This window comes from Pan paniscus, chromosome 11 (assembly GCF_029289425.2).
Source record: "Pan paniscus chromosome 11, NHGRI_mPanPan1-v2.0_pri, whole genome shotgun sequence".
Taxonomy (NCBI): Eukaryota; Metazoa; Chordata; class Mammalia; order Primates; family Hominidae; genus Pan; species Pan paniscus.
In genome coordinates, this window is record NC_073260.2 from 118,679,768 (window position 1) to 118,704,856 (window position 25,089).

The window sequence follows — 25,089 nt, forward strand, 5'->3', positions numbered from 1 at the left end:
CTGGTTCAAGTCCCTTGGCTAGGATTCTTTTTTTTTCTAACTATAACACATACAAATGAACAACAAAAAATATCCATAAACTGCAGTGGCCGTAATTCAAGTACGCTCGTTAAAAACCAATAATGGAAGCTCCTTTCCTTATTATTGTGTATTTTTCTGCTCTCTTACTGTCCTCATGAATTTCAAAGGTCTGATCCCCATAGAATTATATTAATGAGCCCCAGTTTAAAACAACAGGGAGAGGTGAGACAGAAGAGTGGGGATTTCGACACATGACCCCTTTCCGCTGGGACATTTTATGTGTAATTTGCCCTTCCCAGTTGTAAAAAAGAAATGAAAGTCAAACTCACCAGTCCTCTCAAGTGAATAATATAGGACTGAACCCTGTGTTCAAAATGACAGAATGGAATCTTAATTCTTCATTAAATTGTTTTAATACATCCCATACCTCAAACTCAGAGCCTTGGCAAATGGTGCAGCAACAGCAAATGTGCCTCTTACTACTCAGACCAGGAGAAGTGGTTCTTTAAGTGACAGGAGAACACATCTACCTCAGGGAGGCTGCTTCTCCCCAGCAAGATGCCATCCTGAATAATTGCTTTTCTTCTTGGTAGTCTTGGAGGACTGAGAGAGGATTCAGGAGGAGGCTTTGTGAGCCCTCTGAAGTTGGAGACTGACAGACGTTGCGGAGAAATTCTGTTGATGTCACACATCAGCGGGGCAATGAGGGTAGGCAGAGGACTTAGCCAGAATTTCCCAAATCCTATTCTGGGAGAAGAGGACTATGATTATGGCGAGAAGGCAACGCTCTTACCTTCCTTAATGAGAGTCCTCTGTCTGCTGGCTGGCCGCGTGTATGAAGACTGCTTCTCTGGCTCTTAATCGTTTTGACTTATTTTTTTTCCTGGTTTTGAGTCCCATGATAGTCACGGGTTTAGATTTCTGACGGGGTCGTCTGTAATTGCTAAATTGGCATGAAAGAAACCAACTTTATTCCCTCCTTCAAAAAGTCACAGCTGACTGTGGCCTCTGTTTTCCCCAGTCCCAGTGCTCTATCCTAGGGAAGCCATTTATTTTAAATGTTGGTCCCTCCTCCATAGGATTGCCATGTCACATAAAATATAGGATGCCCAGTTAAATTTGAACTTCAGATAAACAATGAACAGTTTCTTAATACAACTATGTCCCATACAATATTTTTAGGATAAATATGTCCACATATTCTATGGGACATATACACTAAAAAAGTTATTTTTTGTTTATCTGAAATCCACGTTTGTTTTTCTCATGTCAGATAGGTAAGGTGCCCATGTCATTGTAACAAGGTTTGAGGGAGGCATATCTAACGTGAACATGGAAACCCAATCATCACGCTTATGAACCACAAAAGGATCTGAAATCCAAACTAAACTGGGTTCCCTATTCCCTCCCTCATCTCCATCTCAAAGGGTTGAAGAGTCTTTAGGCACAGGTCTGGAGAGCATCTAGTCCCAGACTCTCATAATCAAGAAAAGGAAATAGAAAAATCCCTGAAACCTCCTCAGCTGAGCTCCATGAGTTCTCTGTGATGCCTTTGGTGTTAACTGTCCACTGGAGATAGTGGGTTTCCATCTATGTGAAAGGGATAGATGAAATTTTCTTTTTGCAGGTAGAATATGACCTACTTAGACATCATTTAGGTTGGTGCAAAAGTAATTGCGGTGTCGGACCATGAATTTTAAATCATTATAACTAGGCTCAAACATATTTTTTTTTTCTGAGATGGAGTCTCGCTCTGTCACCCAGGCTGGAGTGCAGTGGCAGGATCTCAGCTCACTGCAACCTCCGCCTCCCAGGTTCAAGCAATTCTCCTGCCTCAGCCTCCTGAGTAGCTGGGACTACAGGTGCACGCCACCACACCTGGCAAATTTTTGTATTTTTAGTAGAAACAGGGTTTCACCATGTTGGCCAGGATGGTCTCGATCTCCTGACCTCATGATCCACCTGCCTCAGCCTCCCAAAGTGCTGGGATTACAGGCATGAGCCACCACGCCCGGCCTCAAACACACCTTTATTAATCAAAATAGGAACCATTACAATGAAGACATTTTTGCCAATGAAAAATAAGTTTGTTTATTCCTGTAGCATACACATTCATGCTTCAAGATTCGATGAACTCTTGGAAAGCATTTTCTGCATCCTGCTGGTTGTGGAAGGATTTTCCCTGCAAAAAGTTGTTAAGATGATTGAAGAAGTGGTAGTCGGTTGATGAGAGGTCAGGTGAATATGGCAGATGAGGCAAAAGTTCGTAGCCCAATTTATTCCAACTTTTGAAGCATTGGTTGTGTGACATGTGGTCAGGTGCTGTCATGGACAATTGGGCTTTTTCTGTTGATTAATGCCAGCTGCAGGTGTTGTACTATTCGGTGCAACTCATTGATTTGCTGAGCATACTTCTCAGATATAATGGTTTCACCGGGATTCAGAAAGATGTAGTGGATCAGACCAGCAGAGACCACCAAACAGTGACCGTGACCTTTTTTCGGTGCAAGTTTGGCTTTGGGAAGTGCTTTGGAGCTTCTTCTCAGACCAACCACTGAGCTGGTCATTGCCAGTTATCATATAAAATCCACTTTTCATTGTACATCATAACTCGATTGAGAAATTCTTCCTTGTTGTTATGTAGAATAAGATAAGACAACACTTCAAAAAGACCATTTTTTAAATTTTCGCTCAGCTCATGAAGCAACCACTAAATGAGCTTTTTCACATTTCCAATTTGCTTCTAATGCTGAACAACTGTAGAATGATCAACGTTGAGTTCTTCGGCAATTTCTAGTGTAGTTGAAAGAGGATCAGCTTCGACGATTGTTCTCAACTGGTCGTTGTCAACTTCCAATGGCCAGCTCCTCATCTTCCAGGCTCTCATTTCCTTTGCAAAACTTCTTGAACCACCACTGCCCTGTACATTCGTTAGCAGTTCCAGGGCCAAATGCGTTGTCGATGTTGCAGATTGTCTCTGCTGCTTTATAACTCATTTTGAACTCGAATAAGAAAATCACTCGAATTTGCTTTTTGTCTAACATTTCCATAGTCTAAAATAAACATACAACAAAGAACAAGTGATAAGTCTTTAGCAAAAATACATAAAGTGAGAAATGCCCATTAAAATGATGCATAACATAACCACATTTATTTAAGAATGTATTTAATATCAAACAGCAAAGTCCGACAGTGCAAAAATCACAGTTACTTCTGCACTCACTTAATAATTGACCCCAGAGCTGATTCCACTTAACATCATGATCTATCTTGGACAGCCCAGAAGCATTTCAGTGGGACACAACAGTCACCTTTGCTCACCAGCTCTCCATAGCCATTGTGAACAAACAAAGAAAAAAAACCCCACCAGAATATGACAGTCCTAGCAGCTCAAGACTTAGATTAAATGACCTCTAAGGTCCCCTTTCCCATAATACCTGAGGACCCATTCCTTTCAGATCCTGTGATTTTTCTGGTTTCCATCGTGAGCTATGGACAAAGGCTGTCCTGTGTAAGGGCAGTACCAACCCACCAGATACTGGATAGTCACCACTGAAAATGGTAAGGGAGAAAGAAAACAAAGAAGGGTTGATCTTTATTAGGCAAGACAGGGAGAGCCTATCTGTAAAGGAGGGAAAATTTAAACTGAGACCTAAATGGTAAGAAGCAGTCAGCCATGAAAAGATGGAGAGAGAGCATTTCAGAAAGAACAACCAGTTGGAGACCTTGAGGCAGAACAATAGAGCATGACTTAGACTGAGTTCCCAGAGTGGAGGCTATCTCAGGGAATTTTGTGCAAAAATTGGGAAGGATATAAGCCCCTTGTGTCAATAGATTTGGGGAGAGCAACTTCAACCTGAATTTCAGGGTTATGCCTGAAAATCCCAGAAAGTCCTAGCGGTGAGTACTAGTCTACAAAGAGGGATGCAGTTCTGAGCTGAAAAGTCCATTGCACTGAGCTGGGTTCTATAATAGCCTGGCCCGTGTATGACTGGTGGCAAGACCACAGAGGAGGGAGTACTGACCTGGATCTCAGGGCAAGGTGAAGTTCCCAGGTCTCATTCAAGTTCTCTGGTGATGTGAGCTGACTTGGGGATTGAGTGTGCCCTGGCATTCTTCCAGGGTGGAGATGACAGGCAGCTGGCATCATCCCCTCCCCCAGAGGATGCTACAGGACCAGACTCAGCACGCTGGGCACACAATGGCCAGTCTGGGAACATGCTCTCCAGCTTGTTTGAGATTTTTTTTGGTGGGTGGGTTGGGGGACAGTCTTGTTCTGTTGCCCAGGCAGGAATGCAGTGGTGTGATGTCGGGTCACTGCAACCTCCACCTCCTGGGTTCAAGCGATTCTCCTGCCTCAGCCTCCTAAGTAGCTGGGACCACAGGTATGCACCACCATGCCCAGCTAGTTTTTGTATTTTTAGTAGAGACAGGATTTTGCTATGTTGGCCAGGCTGGTCTCGAACTCCTGACCTCTAGTGGTCCGCCCACCTCTGCCTCCCAAAGTGCTGGGATTACAGACGCGACCCACCGCACCTGGCCCTTGTTTGTTCTTTGAGCTCAACGAGGGAGACCTGACCAGCTCTTTCACAGGCATCCCTTTGGGTCTTTGAGTGGTTTGCAGCTTCTGAGGTGCCTGGCCCTTTCAGGGTTATGTGAACAGGATAAGCTGGCTATCGCTTCTTCAAATAAGGGTTCCCTGGGCACCTCAACTTGAAAAACCTACCACATCCTGTTTCCTGGAAGCCCCCTAGAAGTTCCGTCTAACTAGGTTCTTAGTCTCTGTTTTTGAGCTGGCCTTGGGCCTCAGAGTCCACACCAAAGCCAGCCCAAGTCAGGCCCTACCTGCCTTCATTTTCAACACTTCCAAGTGGCTTCCTTTTCTCCCCTGGCAATATAGTCCCAAACTAACAGCAGGAGCTCTAGAGTCCAAACCACCTGCACTTCATCTCTTCAGTGTGTGTGACCTTGGGCAGATTTCAAACCTCTGAAAGCCCCAGTGCATGCATCTGAAATGGAAGGGATAATAGCAGCATCTGCTTCATAGGTTCATGGTGAGAGTTAAACGAGATCCTGTTGGAAGTGCTTGGTACAGCACGTGGCACAGAATACGCCTAGCAACCATAGTGTGAACTGTTACTGTGAGGCAGCTCAGCGCCCACACCAGCCCCAGGGTTAGGATTTGTACCTGCTAGACCTCGCTGGCCACTGACTGGTTCTCTGCTGCCACCTAGTGGGCTTGGCCGCCTGGCACCACAGGCCCACCTCATGAAGGGGCCAGAGATGCCTCTTTGGCATCTGCTTACAGTGCTCAGGAGCCAGAATCCTCTTGACTCATCCTGCTTGGGGCTTAGGCCCTCTTCAGTGCTCCCCACAATATTGTGAGCTTTTGATCTCACACACCCCGCAGAGGTATTGCTATAAATGAGGGTTGTAGCCGGCTGCTCGGGCTTCCGCTTTCAGTCCCCGCTAGCCATGCGTCCACTGTGTTCCCTTTTGGGAAGGCTACAAGCCCCTGGCTCAAAAGATTTGGGGAAAACAACTTCTACCTGAACTTCAGGGTTATGCCTGAAAATCCCAGAAAGTCCTGTTGCCCTTTCATAGGAGGAGCTGAACAAACAGAACTGGCTCTTCAGAAGGCAGAGAAGGCAAGGCCACATCCCAGTCACTACTGAGTCCTCACCCCGTAAGCCTCACAGGTGCCTTGAATCCCAGCTCTCATTATTATCTGTGAGACCTTGAGCAAGTTAATTAACCTTTCTGAGCTATTCCGTCTTCATCTGCAACATAGGAATAGGGAATAATTACAGAATTGCTGTGAGAATTAAATGAGATAACATATGGGCCGGGCGCGGTGGCTCATGCCTGTAATCTCAGCACTTTGGGAGGCCGAGGTGGGCAGATCACCTGAGGTCAGGAGTTCAAGACTAGCCTGACCAACATGGAGAAAACCTGTCTCTACTAAAAATACAAAAAAATTAGCCGGGCGTGGTGGCGCATGCCTGTAATCCCAGCTGCTCAGGAGGCTGAGGTAGGAGAATCACTTGAACCTGGGAAGTGGAGGTTGCAGTGAGCTGAGATCGAGCCATTGCACTGCAGCCTGGGCAACGAGAATGAAACTGAAAAAAAAAATGAGATAACATATGTCAACTCATCTAGCACAGTGCCTGGCAAGTTGTTCATTGAGAAAGGCTAGTGTTTCTGCGAATTCCCTGTGAATGTACAAACAGCTCGGAGGGGGTGCCCAGCCCTTGGGGTGAGCCTATGAACTCATGGCCATGGCTAATTGTTAATCAGCTAACAAGCGCTTGCTGTGATGTAAAGAGACCCAGGACAGAGAGGTTCTGATGGTGAGGGGATAGTGGCGAGGTAGAGAAGGGAATAGAATCGAGGCATGGCTAGGCAGGGGTCGAAAGGGGAAGCCCCAGCAGCCAGGACGGTGGAGGAAATGGAGGACCACAGGGACTCCCTCCTCCCTCAGACACCCGAGAGCAAGAGCTGTGGCCTGCTGGCCTCGGGCTGGCCTTGAGTGTGGCTCCCTCTCAGGAAGCAGCAAAGGAGGCTTCATTAGTTCCCGGGCTCTATTAGGAAAGGGGTTCCAGGTGAACACGGGCACAGAGCTGGCTGAAGTCTTGAGAACATGGCCCAAGTCTCGCAGGTGAGCAGAGAAGAGCACCAATAAATCAGAAACGTAGTAAATCCCATGGCCATTTGTGACTAGTCACAGGAAGGTTGAGATTACAGGAATGGATTAAAATGACCTTTGGGGTGGAAAAATATTGAAGAGGCAACACCACTACAATATCTACAATATCTAATAATGGTAGAGCCACCCCAGATTCTTGTCTAGGGTACAGTGGGGGTATTGGTACAGAAGAGGCTTGAGAGGAAGATGGGCTGTGTTTGTGTCTGGAAGGTAAGTAGGGATCACCTTCATAGGCATGAGATGAAGGCCAGTCCAGTGGAAGTTAAGTAGGCATTCACCAACCATAACTCGGGGTGAGGACGGGAAGGTGACATCCCAGTGGTTTAGGGCTCAGGGCCCCAGACCGGTCTGGTGAGCTTCAGGGAATTGTGAGTCGTTCCATATGGCTGGAGCTCCAAGTGCAAGAAAGGGAGTGGCAGGCCTGAGGCCCCGGTCCTGGGCGCCACAGGGCCTGGAATACCACGCTGAGCCTTTGGACTGATCTTGTAGGCTGTGTTGAGTCACAGAACGGTTTTAAGCAGGGAAAAAAGTGGGTTGACCAGACTTGCAGTAAATCTATTTTCCCGTGTCATGAAGATATCTACCTCCCAGGTGGCCATGAGGATTACCTGTGCTATTGTGTGTGAAAACATTGTGTAAACTGTAAATCATACCAATGTGAGATCTAGAAGCAGCAGCTTATACCTGAATGGCAGGGCTCTGGATTGGTGATATGAAGGGACAAAAAGGAGAGAGACTGCACTCTGGGTTCTGATTTTGATTTAAATGCTTGCTCCAGCATTGACTGGCCGTGTGTTTTTGGTGTGTAAGACTGTCAACATCAGTCTCTTTATCTGCAAAATGTAAACCTAATAATTCTTTCTCTCAGGGAGGGTGAGGCCTAGTGTGTCTGGCATGGAGCAAACCCTTGTGTCAGTCCAGGTTCTTTGGCTGTGAGCAACAGAAACTCTGGCTACTTAAGAAAATTAATGGGAGGTTATGAAGGTGTCCCCAAAACTATAGAAAAATATGAGCAAGCCTGTCCCTAAGAAGGAATAGGGGGTGGGTGCAGTGGCTCATGCCTGTAATCCCAGCAGTTTGGGAGGCTGAAGTGAGAGGGTTGCTTGAGTCCAGGAGTTCAAGACCAGCCTGGGCTGCATAGAGAGATAGTGAGAACCTGTCTGTACAAAAAAATAAAATTAGCCAGGCATGTTGGTGCGCACCTGTGGTCACAGGTACTCAGGAGGCTGAGGTGAGAGGATCACCTGAGCCCACAAGAATGAGGTTGTAGTGAGCTATGATTGCACCACTACACTCCAGCCTGTGTGAAAGAGCAAGACCCTGTCTCAAAAAAAAAAAAAAAAGAAGAAGAAGAAGAAGAAGAAGGAATAGGATTAAGTTGTTTTGTGGGATACAGGTAGCAAGAATTAATGGATGACCTTCCAGGTTGCTGCCACCAGAATGAAATTAGCTTTGTTCATGTTCATCTTTGTCTGTGTACAAGTTCAGGTTCCTTGGAGAATCTTGCATCTAACTAAATAATACACAGAGAGAGGTTCTCTAAAACAAAAGATGTTTATTTAGGAATAAAGCATTGCAATGGTAATGTGCCATAGCAAACTATGTGCATATTTAGGGAAGTAAAGGAAGACAAGTGTTTTGTTTTTGTTTTTGTTTTTTTTTATACTTTAAGTTCTAGGGTACATGTGCACAGCGTGCAGCTTTGTTACTATGTATACATGTGCCATGTTGGTGTGCTGCACCCATTAACTCGTCATTTACATTAGGTATATCTCCTAATGCTATCCCTCCCCCAGCCCCCCACTCCACAACAGGCCCCGGTGTGTGATGTTCCCCTTCCTGTGTCCAAGTGTTCTCATTGTTCAATTCCCACCTGTGAGTGAGAACACGCGGTGTTTGGTTTTTTGTCCTTGTGATAGTTTACTGAGAATGATGGTTTCCAGCTTCATCCATGTCCCTACAAAGGACATGAACTCATCCTTTTTTATGGCTGCATAGTATTCCATGGTGTATATGTGTCACATATACACCTTTGGGTATATACCCAGTAATGGGATGGCTGGGTCAAATGGTATTTCTAGTTCTAGATCCTTGAGGAATCGCCACACTGAGGAAGACAAGGGTTTTTAAAGGAAAAGTGAAGAGGATTACATACTTGTCCTGAAATAATTATTTTGGGCTACAAAGATCAATAACGTGGGTGACTTCAGTGTGAGACTGGACAGGCAGTAATTAGGCAGTTGTCCTTGCAGTATTTTTTGTGTAAGGTTGTGATGGCCTTTGTGCAAGGCTGTGGTTTTGCAGTCTTCTGTTATCAGGCATACAAGCATGAGAAGCCTCTTTCATTTGTCAGGGTTTAATTTGTCAGGGTTTTCTTAACATTAGTGACTCCATTTTGATTCTGACTACTTTCACACTTGTTTGGCTAGCTTGGGTCTCATGCGAAATCCTTGCTCAGGCATAAAGTGTCTAGAGGTGGGGTGTAAGGGGTGGTATTGAACACCCCATCAAGGCTAAGGCAACAGGGAAGGAGTAATTCTTCAGGAAGAATCTAGATTGCTGTCACCAAATTAAGAAGTAAGAGATCCCACAGAGACAAAGACAGAGATGCCCTCTACAACATTTGGCAAATGGTTGTAGACCATCACAGTTACACAGTACTGGGTTCGTTGAGCTAGGATTTGTCCCTGAGAAGTCTTCCTAGTCTTTGCTGTTTCCTATTAAGCACTGTGAGAGGAATGGGGTCGCACATCTAAAAATCCTGCAGGAGACTATGGAAGGTTGCCGGGAGCTCCCCGTTCATATTCTCATCCTACCACTTACTGCATGACAGTGACATCACCTGTTCATGTCTGACACAACCACTGGTTCCTGGGCTCTGTGAGAGTGGGGATTACGTCTTTCTGTATCTCCATTGCTTGGCGCAGAGTGTGCCACATGGTAGAGCCTCAGTGAACTAAACCGTCACTCAGATCTCATCTCTAGTGACTTCCTAGGAAGTAGCACCATCAGAGAAATCAGGATGATATTTCAACACTAAGAACAATTGTCTGTTTCAGTGTATTTTTCTATTTCCAATTTTGAAAGAAATCAGCCTTTCCCTACCCAGTCACCATCACCCTAAATATCATATCCTTCTTGACAGGTATCGCTCTGAAGCCTTGATGAAGGTTTGCTGACAAGAAAGGGCTTACTCACTGTACACAGCCCTTCAATAACTCCTACCACGCACGGTGTTCCAGAGGCAGAGGGCTCCTGAGGGAAACCCTGAGGGTTACCCAGGCCCCAGCACCACCTGGGAGGACATCCCTGGTCTCCAAGCCTCCCTCTTCCCTGCTTAGCATCAAAGAACTAAAGGGGTTAGGAAAGTTCTTAAAAGTGATGAGCATTTTAACTGTTAGGCTGTGGACCACCCCGTGTCCCTGGAGGCACTTTTTCCAGTCTTCCCTTCATAGCGGCCAACTCTACAATCCCACAAGACCTGGTCTTTTAGGGCTGACCGTTTGAGATTCTTATAGTTAGTTTTTATATTTACAGAGAGAGGCCATTTATAAGGAAGGCCTTTAACTGTTTTGAGAGGGGCATTTGACTCTCCCATAAATCCTGCTCATTTCTGTCTCCCTGCTGGTACCCAAAAATACCCGGAAGTAGCCCCCAGACCTTAAATAGTTGAAAAGGGTGTCAGGGGTGGGGGAAGGATTGTGTGTGTGTGAAGTGTGTAAAGGAATAAACCAACCCTTTGACAGAACTTCTTATCCCTGGATGAGTTAGGTGATTTCCTCCAACTTGGGTGAGATCTTATAATTTTAAGAGTAATGGGCCGAGCGTGGTGGCTCATGCCTGTAATCCCAGCACTTTGGGAGGCCGAGGCGGGTGGATCATGAGGTCAGGGGTTTGAGACCAGCCTGGTCAACATGATGAAACCCCATGTCTACTAAAAATATAAAAATTAGCTGGGCGTGGTGGCGCACGCCTGTAATCCTAGCTACTCAGGAGGCTGAGGCAGGAGAATTGCTTGAGCCTGGGAAGCGGAGGTTGCAGTGAGCTGAGATGGCACCACTGCACTCCAGCCTGGGCGACAGAGCGAGACTTCATCTCAGGGAAAAAAAAAAAAAAAAAAAGCAATGTTGGAGGAAAGGGAAGGGGAGGGAAAGGGATCAGGTAGAAACTGAAATTGCCCAAGGTCAGAGTCATGTTTTCTAATTTCTTCCTGACCATGTCTGTGTGGGGAAAACTAATTCAGACTTTTTAAGAGCTAAAGAACTTCAGTGTTTTTTTGTTTGTTTGTTTTTTGTTTTTGTTTGTTTGTTTGAGACAGAGTCTCACTCTGTCGCCCAGGCTGGAGTGCAGTGGCGGGATCTCGGCTCACTGCAACCTCCGTTTCCCAGGTTGAAGCAATTCTCTCCTGCATCAGCCTCCTGAGTAGCTGGGATTACAGGCGCGTGCCATGACGCCCAGCTAATTTTTGTGTTTTTAGTAGAGACGGTTTCACCATGTTGGTCAGGCTGGTCTCTAACTCTTCACCTTGTGATTCGCCCACCTCAGCCTCCCAAAGTGCTGGGATTTGGCTTGTTTTTTTATTTTTTATTTTTAAAGAAAGTTCTGGTGGGGTGTGATGGCTCACACCTGTAATCCCAGCACTTTGGGAGGCTGAGGTGGACAGATCTCTTGAGGTCAGGAGTGAGACCAGCCTGGCCAACATGGTGAAACCCTGTCTCTACTAAAAATAAAAAAAGTTAGCTGGGCGTGGTGTTGTGTGCCTGTAATCCCAGCTACTTGGGAGGCTGAAGTTGGAGAATCCCTGGAACCCGGGAGGCGGAGGTTGCAGTGAGCTGAGATCATACCACTGCACTCCAGCTTGGGAGACAGAGCGAGATTCTGTCTCAAAAAGAAGTAAGTTCTACGTAGCATTTTTGTCTTGTTACATTAAAAAATAATGCAGTAGAACTGACTTATTATCTGACAGGGAGATCCGAGCTATGGGATTTTTTAGAATTATAGTCAGAGGTCGGATAAATCCATTATCTCTGACATTCTGCAGGTAAATAAGCTAGAACCTAGAGAGGCTGACCATGTGAGTCAGATTATCTGGTTCTGTATCTCTGCATTTCCTTCCAGTGGGTCATCCCTGAGCTCATTTAATTGGTCCAGCCCAGTGTCTGCTTGTCAGTTAATTAAGAGAAGCTTCAAGGGCCCAAGCATGGTATCTTAAAGAGCCAGCAGTGGCCACCAGACCAGTGTGGGCGGTCATCAAGGGTCAGGTTCCTTTGGGGCCGCTGGCATTGGGGATTGGGATTGGGTTGATCATGGGTCAACCAGCCCTTTAGGGATGAAAAGGAGGCAGGGTCTCAGGGGACAATGCCTGCCAGCAGCCGGCTGTGTGGGGGCTGCAACTCCCATCAGGCTTTGATGTGTTTCTTTTTTCTCTTTTTCTTTCTTTCTTTTTTTTTTTGAGACAGAGTCTTGCTCTGTTGCCCTTCCCAGGCTGGAGTGCACCATCACACCCAGATAATTTTTTAATTTTTAGTAGAGAGGGGTTTCACCATGTTGGCCAGGCTGGTCTCGAACTCCTGACCTAAAGTGATCTGCCCACCTCAGCCTCCTAAAGTGCTGGAATTACAGGTGTGAGCCACCGCACCCAGCCTGATGTGTTTCTTGATGTTTCTTTGTATTTTTCTGGAAGTCCCTCTGATGTTTAGCAAAGTCTTTGTAATATTTCAGCCAGCATCAGCTCTACTGTGAGTTTTAATGAGGCGTCAGAACAACCCTGGAAGTCAATAGATGGCAACAGCAGAGAGTAAAGTGAGAACTCCATGGGGGAGGAGAAACCCTCAGGAGAGGCAGGAGCTCTGGCATCAACCATCTTTCTGCCCAGAATCTCCTTCCAAGTTGAAGCTTCAGGAGTTTGGGTTCTTCCAGGGTACATTATTGGTCCGATAAGATTGGAAAACACTGAACTAAATAAAGTTAAACAGGTTTCTTCATTACAAACTCTTCTAACATCCTTAATCTACTGATATACCTTATGAATCTTCAAGAGAAGGCAATTGCATTGCCAGCAGAGTTTCTCGAACTATTTAATTATGAAGAAAGTGTTTGTTGGCTTTGGTGCTCCAAGAAACACTCTTTGGGCCACATCATTATGAAGAGTCATTATAGATCCCACCTCTTGTGTGATTGATGGGCCTATTCCTCGAAGTAGTTAACAAAGAGACTAAAATGTAATCCCTTTCCACAAGGAACTCAGCCCATAAATATCTACTAAATGTATGTCTTCTTACTGAGTGCCAGAAACTGAGCAAACTGATTATTACATGGATTATTTCATATTCTTCTCAAATCCTCACAGCAGCGCTGTCAGGTAGGTGTGATTATTACACCCCTTTTACAGAGGAGACTGAAGCTCATGAGTTTAGATAATTTAGGATTACATAAGTAGTAACTGGCAAATGGCCCAACTCCCATTCTTACACATGGTGCCTCCCCAAGGGGGACACTTCTCAGGAACTAAACACAGTCCAGCATAAGATACCTTTTAAGTATGGTTACTCTTCCCCAGGGTCGGTTATTTATTTAGCAACATTGGTTCCAGGGACCCCCCATGTTGATTATTCCTTAATGTTCTCAGGAGCAAGGACTGACTCATTCACCTTTCCATTATCAGTAGGGACTCAATAGATATTTCTTGAATGAATAAAAATAAATAAATAAATGAAGACACTGATTTTTAACTGGTCCTGGTGATAAATAATTTCTAACAGAGGCATTGCCCAGATCCTTTCAACTAGTCCATAACATTTCTTGAGCTCCTATGATATGCCAAGGACTGGATTCAGTAGTCACCAAAGCTTGTTGAGTTGCTGTTTCCCTTTCTGAACCTCTAATATTCTACGTCACATGAACACGTGTTTTAGAAGGCAGACCTTCTTCAGACAATACATGGACAGCCTTAGGCATAAATCCCTTTCCTGTAGGAATTCCTCTATAGTAAAAATCATATTGATTGCTTAGGGAGGGGGATACTGAGTTAGTGGTTAAGGGTGAGAAGGATAACTCCTCAAATTAAAGAACTGCATGAACCCTTAACTCTCAAAGGCTGGGAAGCATAGAAGGTATTTAATAAGTGCTTGTTGAATGAATGATGCAGACATGCATGAGGCAAGAATGAGGCAAGCTCTGGGCCCCAAAGACAGAGAGGGAGCAGCCACCTTTTTCTTAGTAGCTTGTTGAGGAAACTGCTTGCTGGCCCCTGCCCAAACCCATGGTGTGGCCATTGTGCATTCTGCAGGGCACATAGTCTGATATGTGGGGTGCTCACAGTAGAAGCCACCTCACACCGAGAGACTCTGCGTGGGCCTTTCCCCTGAGAGAGAACTTGAATGCGATGGTAAAATAGAAGCCAGGGGTTTAGGACCAATCTCTGCAGTTTATTAGCCCCTGGATAAGTTACTTAACCATTCTGAGCCTCAGTTTGCTCAACTGAGAAATGAAGATCGTAATTTTTAATTTAGAATTCTTATTTTTTTAGGTCCTTCCAGATTGCAAAGAAGAGAGGCACACAAATGGTCGCTCAGATGAGGTAGGTAAGTTAATTATTAGGAAGAACAGGACAATTTCATAACAGCTTCCTGGGACAAGCCCCCTCTTCATTAAGGAGATGACTGTGGCTGGAATGGCTTTGCAGGATGCCCCCTGCTTGCTCCTTCTGATGCGTCTTGTTACCTCTTTATCACTCGCACACAGTCAAAGGAGCTGACTAGGCCAATCGTCGCTATCCGGGAAAGAGTGCCCCCACTGGGCAATGTTTCTGCACCAGGTCACCTCATGTTCATAGCTCTCTTTGACTCAGGAAGGGATCCCAGGTCCCGCCAGTTGCAGTCACAGCACTCAAAGAACAGCTGAGTCACCTGGAGAGAACAGCCTAAGGCCAGTTTGGCTTTGAGGGTGTATTAGTTTCCTGTGGCTGCCGTAACAAAGTAACACAAATTGGGTGGCTTAAAACAACACACATTTACTGTCTCACAGTTCTGGAGGCTAGAAGGCCACAGCGTGATGTCAGCAGGGCCATGCTGTCTCTGAAATCTATAGGGGAGAATCCTTCCTTCTCTCCTGGCTTCTGCTGGTGCCTGGCAGTCCTGAGCATTCTATGGCTTGTGGGTGCATCACTTGAATTTCCACCTCCGTTGTCACATGGCTGTCTTCTCCCTGTCTCTGTCCTCACGTGGCATTCTTCACTCTCTGTGTTTCTGTATCTTGTTATAACGACACCAGTCATATCAGATTACCTTACCCCAACAGGACCCCATCTTAATGACACCTACAACTACCCGAGTTCCAAATAAAGTCACATTCTGAGGTCCAGGGGGTTAGGACATCAACATATTTTGGTGGACACAATTCAACCCATAACAGAGGTTCACAAACTGTCCAGCACCTCTCCAGCAGAGCTGTGGTGAGTGTTACATGAGGGCTACACATGCCTACCATGGTGTCACATAAAATAAAATTGTCTTCCTGTTCAATGGGTCTCAAAATGTAGTCCTCGACAGGCAGCAGCAACAGCCCCTAGGGACTGGTTAGAAAAACACACCCTCAGGCCCCACCCCAGACTTACTGAATCAGAAACTCAACCTTCAGTATTTTCACAAGCTCTGCAGGTAATTCCAACACAAGCTAAAGATTGAAAACCATGCAGTCTCTGACCTGGACAGAAGTACAAGCTGATAGAGAAAAGTCCCTGAAACGTGAATCCCAACTGGGGAGCCCACCCACAGCTTCCCAGCAAAGCCATGAGAAAGATCCCACACCCAGGGCTCCTGCTCCCCCTGCCCCATGGCCCCTCTGAGCAGCCACTGCTTGCTGCCACAGCCTCGCTGCTCCCTTGCTCATGGCCTCTCTTGCTGTTTCCTTTACTCCAGTTGAGAGTAAGCCTCCCTCCCTGAGATCTGTTTTTTAATTTAAAATTTTTTAGAGATAAGGTCTCACTCTGTCACCCAGGCTGGAGTGCAGTGGTGTGATCATAGCTCACTGCAACCTCAAACTTGTGGGCTCAAGCAATCCTCCGGCCTCAGCCTGCTGAGTCTCTGTGACTACAGGTATGCACCACCATGCTGGGCCTATTGTTTTTCAAAGATTTTGCAGAGAGGGGATCTCGCTATATTGTCCAGGCTGGTCTCAAACTCCTTTGCCTCAAGCAACCCTCTTGTCTTGGTCTCTCAAAGTGTTGGAATCACAGGCATGAGCGACATGCCCAGCCCTTTCCTGAGATCCATACTTGGCTTGTGGCTAGATGAGACACCATTTCATGGGCCTTTTCTCATCACAGACCTCCCTGAGCAGGTTTTGCCCTCCTCTAACTCCTCTCTCCACCCAGGGTAGGGGTGTTCCAGGCCCCACTCTCAAGCAGAAGTAACCCCCGCCAGTCCAGGCTCAACCAAGTCACTGAGCCCCTTCCTTTAGCCCTGGGAGCTCCTTCCTTCCCTTTTCCTTCAGGGCAACATCTTTCCCCCAACAACTCTGGGTCATCTTTCCTTTCCCTCTTCCAGCTACATACACTCAGTCCAGAAGCCGATGTTTTGGGAATTTATTTGTTTTGTTTGGGTGTTTTACTGCAGAGTTGGGAAATTTTTCATTTTATGCTCTTCTTTTCTTCATGTGGATCTGCATACCTTACTGTGAGTGTGTGTGTGTGTGTATGTGTGTGTTTATGTTTAACCCTCAACTTGCTTTTTTCTATTCTCTCACTCAAAACAGCAGTCATCAACACAGAAGACTTCTGTGACCACATGTGAGAAGTGTTTCTCTCCACCGCCAAGCAAGCAATCAAGTCTGTGGTGGATACCCACTGGGTGGCCTCCAATTCAACTCCAACACTATCTACCTGGAGATAGCATCAGATCCCACAGGTTGAGGGCTCTGTCCCCAAGGCCGGCCCCCACCGCTGCTGGACACCAGCTGATTATAAAGGATATTACAGATGAAGAGATGCATACGGTGAGGTATGGAAAAAGGAGCATGGACCCCCCATGCGCTCCCTGGGCGCACTGCCCTCCAGGAATCTCCACGTCTTCAGCTACTAGGAAGCTCCCCAAACCTTGTCCTCTTGGGCATTTTGTTTTGGTTTTGGTTTTGCTTTTTTTAGAGTGGGGGGGTCTTGCTATGTTACCCAGGCGGGCTTTGAACTACTGCCTTAGCCACCCAAGCTCCCACGTAGCTGGGATTACAGGTGCATGCTAAGCACACAGCTTCTCTTGGGCCTTTTATGGAGACGTCACTGGAAAGGCATGATTGACCACCATGTCGAAATGTGATTGGACTAAAAGGGTAGGATCTCATAGGAATAGACTGAGTGGGGAAACTCAGCAAGGCCTGTCCAGATTCTTTTTGGTCTGTCTGTGTCGCATTCCTTCCTCCAGGGTAGGGGACAGGACCCTCTCTGGTGGATGAAGGAGGGGCAGGAAAAGGTCAGAGAGAGAGATTCTGTTTCCTGAGGCCTGCTTCGGAGACCTAAAGTGTCCCAACATTATAACAAAAGACTGTAACAAGATGAAGACCAATACATAGCTATCATAATGTCACACTTACCCATGTCATTTGCTCTCTCAGAAGAACTTCTTTCAACATTTCTTGCAAGGCAGGTCTGCTGGTGACAAACTCCCTGAATTTTTGTTTGTCTGAAAAAGTCTTTTTTTCTCTTTTACTTTCAAAGGATAATTTCACAGGTTATAGACTTCTAGGTTGGTGTTGGGTTTTTTTCTTCTTCCTCTCAACTCAACACTGTTTCAAGCCATTCTATTCTTAATTGAATGGTTTCTTTTCTTTTTTTCCTAACTTTTTTAGAGACAGGGTCTCACTGTGTCACCCAAGCTGGAGTGCAGTGGCACCATCGTAGCTCACTGCAGCCTTGAACTCTTGGGTTTAAGCAATCCTCCCACCTCAGCTTCCAGATTAGCTGTGACTGCAGGTATGCACCACCAAGCCCAGCTAATTTTTAAATTTTTTGTAGGGACGGGGTCTCACTCTGTTGGCTAGGCTGGTCTCAAGCTCCTTGACTCAAGTGATCCTCCCATCTCAGCCTCCCAAAGTGCTGGGAATACAGGCATGAGCCACCACACCCGGCCGATTGCATGCTGTCTAAAGAGAAGTCAGATGTAATTCTTATCTTTGCTCCTCCATGTACTAAGTTGTTTTCTCCTCTGGCTTCTTTCAAGATTTTTTCCTTATCTTTTATTTTCTACAGTTTGAATATAATACGCTAAATGTGGGAGTTTCTTGGCATTTATCTTGCTTGATGTTCTCTGAGCTTCCTGGATCTGTGGTTTGGTGTCTGATATTAATTTGAGGGAAATTATCAGTTATTATCTTTTGTTTGTTTGTTTTTGTTTTTGTTTTGTTTTTCTAAACAGGGTCTTTCTCTGTTGCCCAGGCTGGAGTGTAGTGGCGATCTCGGCTCACTGCAACCTCTGCCTCCCGGGTTCAAGCAATTTTCTCTCGTGCCTCAGTCACCGAAGTGGCTGGGATTGCAGGCGTGTGTCACCATGCCCAGCTAATTGTTTTTGTATTTTTAGTAGAGATGGGGTTTCGCCATGCTGGCCAGGCTGGTCTTGAACTCCTGACCTCAAGTGCTCCACCCACCTCAACCTCCTAAAGTGCTGGGATTACAGGCGTGAGCCACCATGCCTGGCCTCAGTTATTATTGTTTTAAATATTTCTTCTATTCCTTTCTTCCTTTCCTTTTCTTCTGGTATTCCCATTAAATGAATATTGTATGTTTTGTAGTTGTCCCACTATTCTGTCCTGGGTTTTTGTTTTTGTTTTGTTTCTTCCGTCCTTTTTCTCTTTGCTTTTCAGTTTTAGGCGCTTTATGGACGTAATCCTCAAGCTCAGAGATTTTTCTTCAGCCATGCCCAGCCTATCAAAGGCATTCTTCATTTCTGTTGCAGTGTTTTTGAGCCTAGCATTTTTTTTAATTCTTTCTTAGATTTTCCGTCTCTTTCCTTACAGCACCCGTCTGCTCTTGCATGTTGTTTACTTACTTTTATGCAAGCTCTTAGCATATTCTTCATAGTTGTTTTAAATTCCTGGCCTCACAATGTTCTAAATTCCTGGCCTGATAATGTTCCTGGTGTAATAATGTTGTCTGATAATTTCAACATTTTTGCCACGTCTGAGTCTGGTTTTAATGCTTGCTCTGTCCCTTTGAACAGTGTTTTTTGCCTTGTAACTTTTTGCCTTGTAATTGTGCCTTGTAATTTATGCCTTGTAATTTTTTTTTGAAAGGCAGGCATGACGCACTAGGTAGACAGGCCTTTAGTGGTGTGGTGTGAGGTGTGGGGTAGCATTCTGTAGTCCTGTGATTGGGTCACAGTCTTTTAGGGAGCCTGTGCATCAGGGCTGAGAACTTTATAAGGGCTCCTCAGTTTCCCCTCCACCCCTTACATGAGACAGAAAGGGAAAAGAGGCTAGAGTTGGATATTTCCCTTCCCTGGGTCAGCTCTAATTAATTCCCAATAGGGTAGATCCTGGTAAAATAGTTTCTCTTGGGGCAGGCCTTAACGGGACCAGAATGCTCTGGTATATTTCAAAATGGTTCCTTTTCCCTTCCTCTTCCAGGAACATAAAGGGATTTTCCCTCAGTCTTCACTCTGAGAACCTGGTAGAGCTCCAGAAGGTAAACTCACAGAAGTGTTTTACCTATAACTGGGTCCATGGGGCTCTTAACTCTCAGACTTGTCATTGCCAAGCCTCCAGCCATTCGTTTGTTAATCATACAGCAGGTTTTTCCTGCAGTGACACTGGCTCTCAGAGGTTTCTGCTTGTGAGTTTCTGCTCCAGTAAGTTTGGATTCTCATTATCTGCCTGTCTGTCTCTAATTTGGGGGGCAGCAGTTTGTCCTGTGACCTCCCTTCCTTGACAGATCTAGGACGAGTTATTTTTTCAGTTTGTTTAGCTTTTTCCTTGTTGCCAGGATGAAGTGATGACTTCCATGCCCTTTACATGCCAGACTGAAAACTGGAAGCCTCTTCTGCTCTTTGGAAGGATAATTTCTCGGTACAGGATCCTAGGCTGATGGTTCTTATTTTTTAACACTGTAAAAATTTCACCTTCTTCTTCTTCTTTTTTTGAGACGGAGTCTCGCTCTTGTCACCTAGGTTGGAGTGCAGTGGCACAATTCTCCTGCCTCAGCCTCTTGAGTAGCTGGGACTACAGGCACCCGGCACCACGCCCAGCTAATTTTTGTACTTTTAGTAGAGACGAGATTTTGCCATGTTGGCCAGGCTGGTCTCGAACACCTGACCTCAGGTGATCCGCCTGCCTTGGCCTCCCAAAGTGCTGGGATTACAGGCGTGAGCCACTACACCCAGCCTATTCTTTTTTTTTTTTTGAGACACAGTCTTGCTCTATTGCCCAGGCTGGGGCGCAATGGCATGATCTTGGCTCACTGCAACCTCTGCCTCCCGAGTTCAAGCAATTCTCCTGCCTCAGCCTCCCAAGTAGCTGGGATTATAGGCACCCACTATCATGCCCGGCTGATTTTTGTATTTTTAGTAGAGATGGGGTTTCACCTTGTTGACCGGCTGGTCTCAAACTCCTGACCTCAGATGGTCCACTCGCCTCAGCCTCCCAAAGTGCTGGGATTACAGGCGTGAGCCACCACGCCTGGCCTCACCTTATTCTTGATTCTGATTATTCTTTATGTGTAACCATGGATAAGCCTTTTCTTCTCCCTGGGTCTCAATTCCTTTATTTGTAAGGTGGGTAGGTCTGGTGGAAAGGGTTGAAATCTATGGTCTCCAAGGGTCCGTCCAGCTCTAATATTCTTTGATTCAATCATGCAACTATACAACAACCACACAGGGTTTGACATTTCAGCTAATACCAGTCTGTGGCTACTGGTGTGAGCCTGTCACATGCCCTCCTGACCCACTGCCAATCACAGCATGTTGTTGCTTAGAGAGGTCATGGTAGGCAGTCCTTGCAATGAAGTGTTCATCCATGTTTGGCCAGTCTTCAAAGAAATACCAACCCCTGAGAAAGCAGAAAGCCTACAACCTGAACGCTAATGCCTGTGCTCAAGAAGGAAACTTCAGTGGCAACAAAAAGCACAGCAAAACAGGGTCCCAATGAAGCTCTTCTGAATTCAACAACGTTTGAAAGTACTCCATTCCCCTAGCAACTTTTTTTACTTAAAAAAAAGCAGGAGCTGTTTTTTAAAATGATATAAGAACATTATATTGAAGAAAGCAATATGATATTTTGTCAAATAGCATTGGTATGATTGTGACTGTCATGTCTGATCAACTGATTCTAAGGAGAACTCTATCCTGTGCAGAATGCTGGCATGCTACTTAAAGCTGATTGAGAGGATGACATGCCCAGGACTGGCAAGAGCCCCCTGGTTTGGACTTCTCGCTTGATCCCAAAATATTCCATTTTTAACAGAGCAATTTGGCAATGTGTCTCAAAAGCCCTAAACATGTTCTTCTGTTCTGGATAGTGATGAAGAGTTGGACAGATATTTGGCTAGGACTCCCAGCCTTCTTCTACCACAGGTACAGGAGAAAGATGTGCACTAGGGACACTCTAGGCATCAGCACAGCACTTGTTATTGACTCGTTTTGGCCCCACATCTCTGTGTGAAAACTTCAGGTTGTTGAGCTGGGCTGCACCTTTTGGAAGCCCACAGTGCTAATTGTATACCTCTGAGCAACCCTCTACTGGCTGCCTTCACCCTTGTCCCCAAGGTCCATACTTGAATCTCTTTGTCCTAGAGGACTCACCAACCTGAAAGCAGGAAGAAACGGAGAGACAATCTAAAAGAATGTTCCTCCCTCAGGCCTCGAGCAAAACCAGAACAAAGGCTCCCACGCCCAGACTTTTCCACAGCATGGGCAGGTAGTGCCCCTAGTGGGAGGCAGCAGCCCCAAGTCCATCTTGCCACCTCATCTTCTTAGAAAACAACACCCAAAAGGCCACGAGCCTTCCCTTTCTCCAGGAACTAGTATCTCCTTTTTCTGAGAGCACTGTCCTGCCCCAACTCCTTGAGGTCAAAGTGGAAGTTTCATATTCTTTGAGAACCTGCCCTCCCATGGGGTTATTTGGTTGGTCCACAGCTAGCTGTATCCTGCCCTTCCCATGGTTTGGTCAAATGCCCTTCTTTTGATTACAGAAGATATTTCAGGATTCTTCCAATTGACTCTCCCTTTTGCTAAAGTCATTTGAGACAGGTTTCTAAGATGGCAGGTCAGGAGGCTAGAGAACAGAATCCCCAAAAGTGGGAAGCTAGAGAGAGAGGCCCCCATGTGGACACTAGCATTTCCAACCTACCATCGCTGACACCCTCACCTTTTACCACCATGTCCTGAGAATGATTTTGCATCTGTTCCACTAACTTCACCCCTTCTCCTCCTCATTCCCAAGGGGCCCTGAAAGGGGAGCTTTAAGTCCTTCCTAAGGGCAGAAGCAAAACCTCAGTAGCCAGTCCATGTCAGGATTTCAACCTCAGGACATAATCAGAGGTGTGCACACATATTGAAGTACAAGTCATCTAGGGCTGCATTCCTGTAGCTGTAAAAACAATTGAAAATAACCTAATAATATTTCAAAGAATTATGGTCCATCCATCCAACAGAATGCTTTGCAGCTGTTAAAAATATTTTTAAGGAATATTTAATGACATGGAAAAATGCTTATAATATACCAAAAGCAGGCCAGGAACAGTGGCTCACCCTTGTAATTCCAGCACTTTGGGAGGCCAAGGCAGGAGGAGTGCTTGCGCCCAGGAGTTCAAGGTCAGCCTGGGCAAGATAGTGAGATCGTAGCTCTACAAAAAATTTCAAAAATTAGCCAAGCATGATGGCACACACCTGTTATCTCTGCTACTCAGGAGGCTGAGGTGGGAGGATTGCTGAAGCCCAGGAGGTCAAGGCAGTGAGTCATGATCCTACCGCTGCACTCCAGCCTTGGTGTCAGAGTGAGACCCTGTCTCAAGAATAAATACATAATAAATAAAAGAAATAATATACCAAATTCAGAATATATAATTTAATGTACTTTATAACCTAAATTGTGTCAAGTTATATATTATATACACATAAACAGCCAAAAAGAACCACATAAAAATGATAATTCTACTTTCTTCATTATATTTTCTATGTTTTCTAATTGTTTATGATTAGCATGGTTTACTGCGGTATTTATTTGGTATTATGTTTTGGCATAATATTTTATATTAAGTAATGAATGATATTGAAAAGATCAGAACCTTATTAGAGCATGTCTTCCTATGGAAAAATCAGATTTCCTTCTCTGCTGTTTGCGCTTAGCCTTTACCAGAGGGTCATGTGACCAGCAGTAACTGTGAGGCCCCGTTTTCTGCCACGATATTCCCTCCAGAGTACGTGCTCTCGGGTTGTCTGAATCCCTGGAATGCTGGGCCAGTTGCCTCAGCGGGGGCTGCCGTTCTAACCCCCAGGGCAGGGTTGTTTCTTTAGCTGGCTGGTGGCTTTTGGTACCAAACAAGTAACTTTCCTTTCCCATGAACTTGTCTGCAGTCCCAAACGACTTAGGGTAACTCTGCTGACCCTGTTACCTGCTTTATTCCAGCTTTTGTTCCAGCTAAGGTGGGGAGCCTATAGATTCCTGGGGTCCCACAGAGGTGACATAGCAATGAGAGAGCTGGTGATGTCTCATATTCATGACACAACTTTGCCTGGATTCACAAGTGTGGCTACATAGGGAGCACAGAGACCAAGGGTTGAGGAGCCAAGGTTCTCGGCCTCCCTCCTGCCATCTGACTATCTGAGCTTGAACAAGCCTTTCTGAAGCTCTCTGCCACCTGTCTACAAGTGTAAACTGTGATCCAGGGAAACAATATCTCAGATACCTTTTTTACCTAAATTGTCTCTCCTATTCATTCCATAGTGTGTGCCTAATAATAAGAGCAAACCCCTGCCACATGCCAGATGCAGTTCTAAACACTTCATACGAATGGACTCCTTTAATCTTCAAAACAGCACTGAGAGGTTGGTACTGTTATCATCATCATCATCGTTCCTTTTTCATCAGATGAGGAAACTTAGGCAAAGGGGGACTCAGTAACATGGCCAGGTGCCACAGCCGGGACGTGGAGAGACGGATTCCAACCCAGCTGAACTGGCTCTGAAATCTAGACCATGAACCACTCTGCTCCACTGCCTCTCAGTCATGTGAATTTCAACTCACCCTGTCTTTATTTCAAACTTGGCCAGAGGTGGTCAGTCAGCCGCAGTGACACGCTGGCAAAACTGCAAAGTGAGTGATGCCCACCTCCCCTATCCTCCAGCTGCTGAAGGTCGGCCTTTGGGGTCACTGCTGTATAATTCTACTTCTTCCCAACCATGCAAGGATGGCAGAGGCCCTCCCCCTGCCTCCTAGAGCTACTAAGACAAGGCAATGGTTGTGGGCTTCCCCACCCTCTTGGCCCCATCTTCTGAAGAAGAAGTAAGAAAGTACTGTTTTCCTGGTTTTTCAGAAAATAAGAAATATAATACTCATTTAATGAGCATACTCTGCACATGTTATACATACAAATTAACTCATTTGGTTTTCAAACAAGACCCCCCCACTCCCCCGTTTTTCCAAGACAGAGTCTTGCTCTGTTGCCCAGGCTGGAGTGCAGTGGTGTAATCATGGCCCACTGCAGCCTTGACCTCCTCGGCTCAAGTGATCCTCCTGTGTCAGCCTGCCAAGTAGCCAGGACTATAGGTGTGCGCCACCATGCTCAGGTAATTTTTAAATTTTCTTGTAGAGATGGGGTCTCACCATGTTGCTCAAACTCCTGGGTTCAAGCAATCCTTCTGCCTCAGCCTCCCAAAGTGCTGGAATTATAGGCATGAGCCACTGTGCCTCAAACAACCCATTCTTATTACCAGTCCCATTTTACAGATGAGGCCAATGAGGCTCAGGGAGCTTGTGTAACTTGCCTAAGGGCTCACGAATAGAAAAGGAACAGGAAGCACAGCACTAATGTACATACCTTGCTCTGTGCCCATCCCCACCCTCTCTTCCCACAGCTGGGTCATCATCTGACCCTCTTATCGCCACTCAGATTTTTGAAAAAACTTTTATAACACTATTAATTCAAATCAAGTACTTTGGGTTTGAAGACCTTCTGCTCAAATTTGATTACAGGTTTCCTTAGTTTCCCATGCCTCCAGTTCTATGAAATTACAAGTTCATCTGTTCTTTTGGAGTGGTTGAGAGGGAGGTGAGATAATCTGTGTATAAGTGATTTCAAAAGCATCAAGTAAGCTACCAGTTCTGGGCTGTTTGTCATAGTCTGCATATTAATAGCATTCTCACACAGCCCCCAGGCTGTGTGG

The 25,089-nt window shown here is 45.7% G+C and overlaps 1 protein-coding gene and 1 non-coding gene across 2 annotated transcripts in view; one reads left to right on the forward strand and one right to left on the reverse strand.

The window, feature by feature from the left end:
- The window catches only part of LOC117981627 (uncharacterized), an 85,770-nt gene that overhangs the window by 27,263 nt on the left and 33,418 nt on the right, over positions 1-25,089 (forward strand). The window contains exons 3-6 of the mRNA XM_034967102.2: positions 14,256-14,306; positions 16,481-16,725; positions 19,340-19,397; positions 23,651-23,751. Coding sequence (XP_034822993.2) covers positions 14,256-14,306; positions 16,481-16,725; positions 19,340-19,397; positions 23,651-23,751 — 455 coding nt within the window. The remainder of the gene's footprint in view (positions 1-14,255; positions 14,307-16,480; positions 16,726-19,339; positions 19,398-23,650; positions 23,752-25,089) is intronic.
- Positions 1,289-1,393, reverse strand: LOC112440917 (small nucleolar RNA U13). The gene has a single exon (XR_003028905.1). It is a non-coding gene; the product is annotated as a small nucleolar RNA U13 (small nucleolar RNA).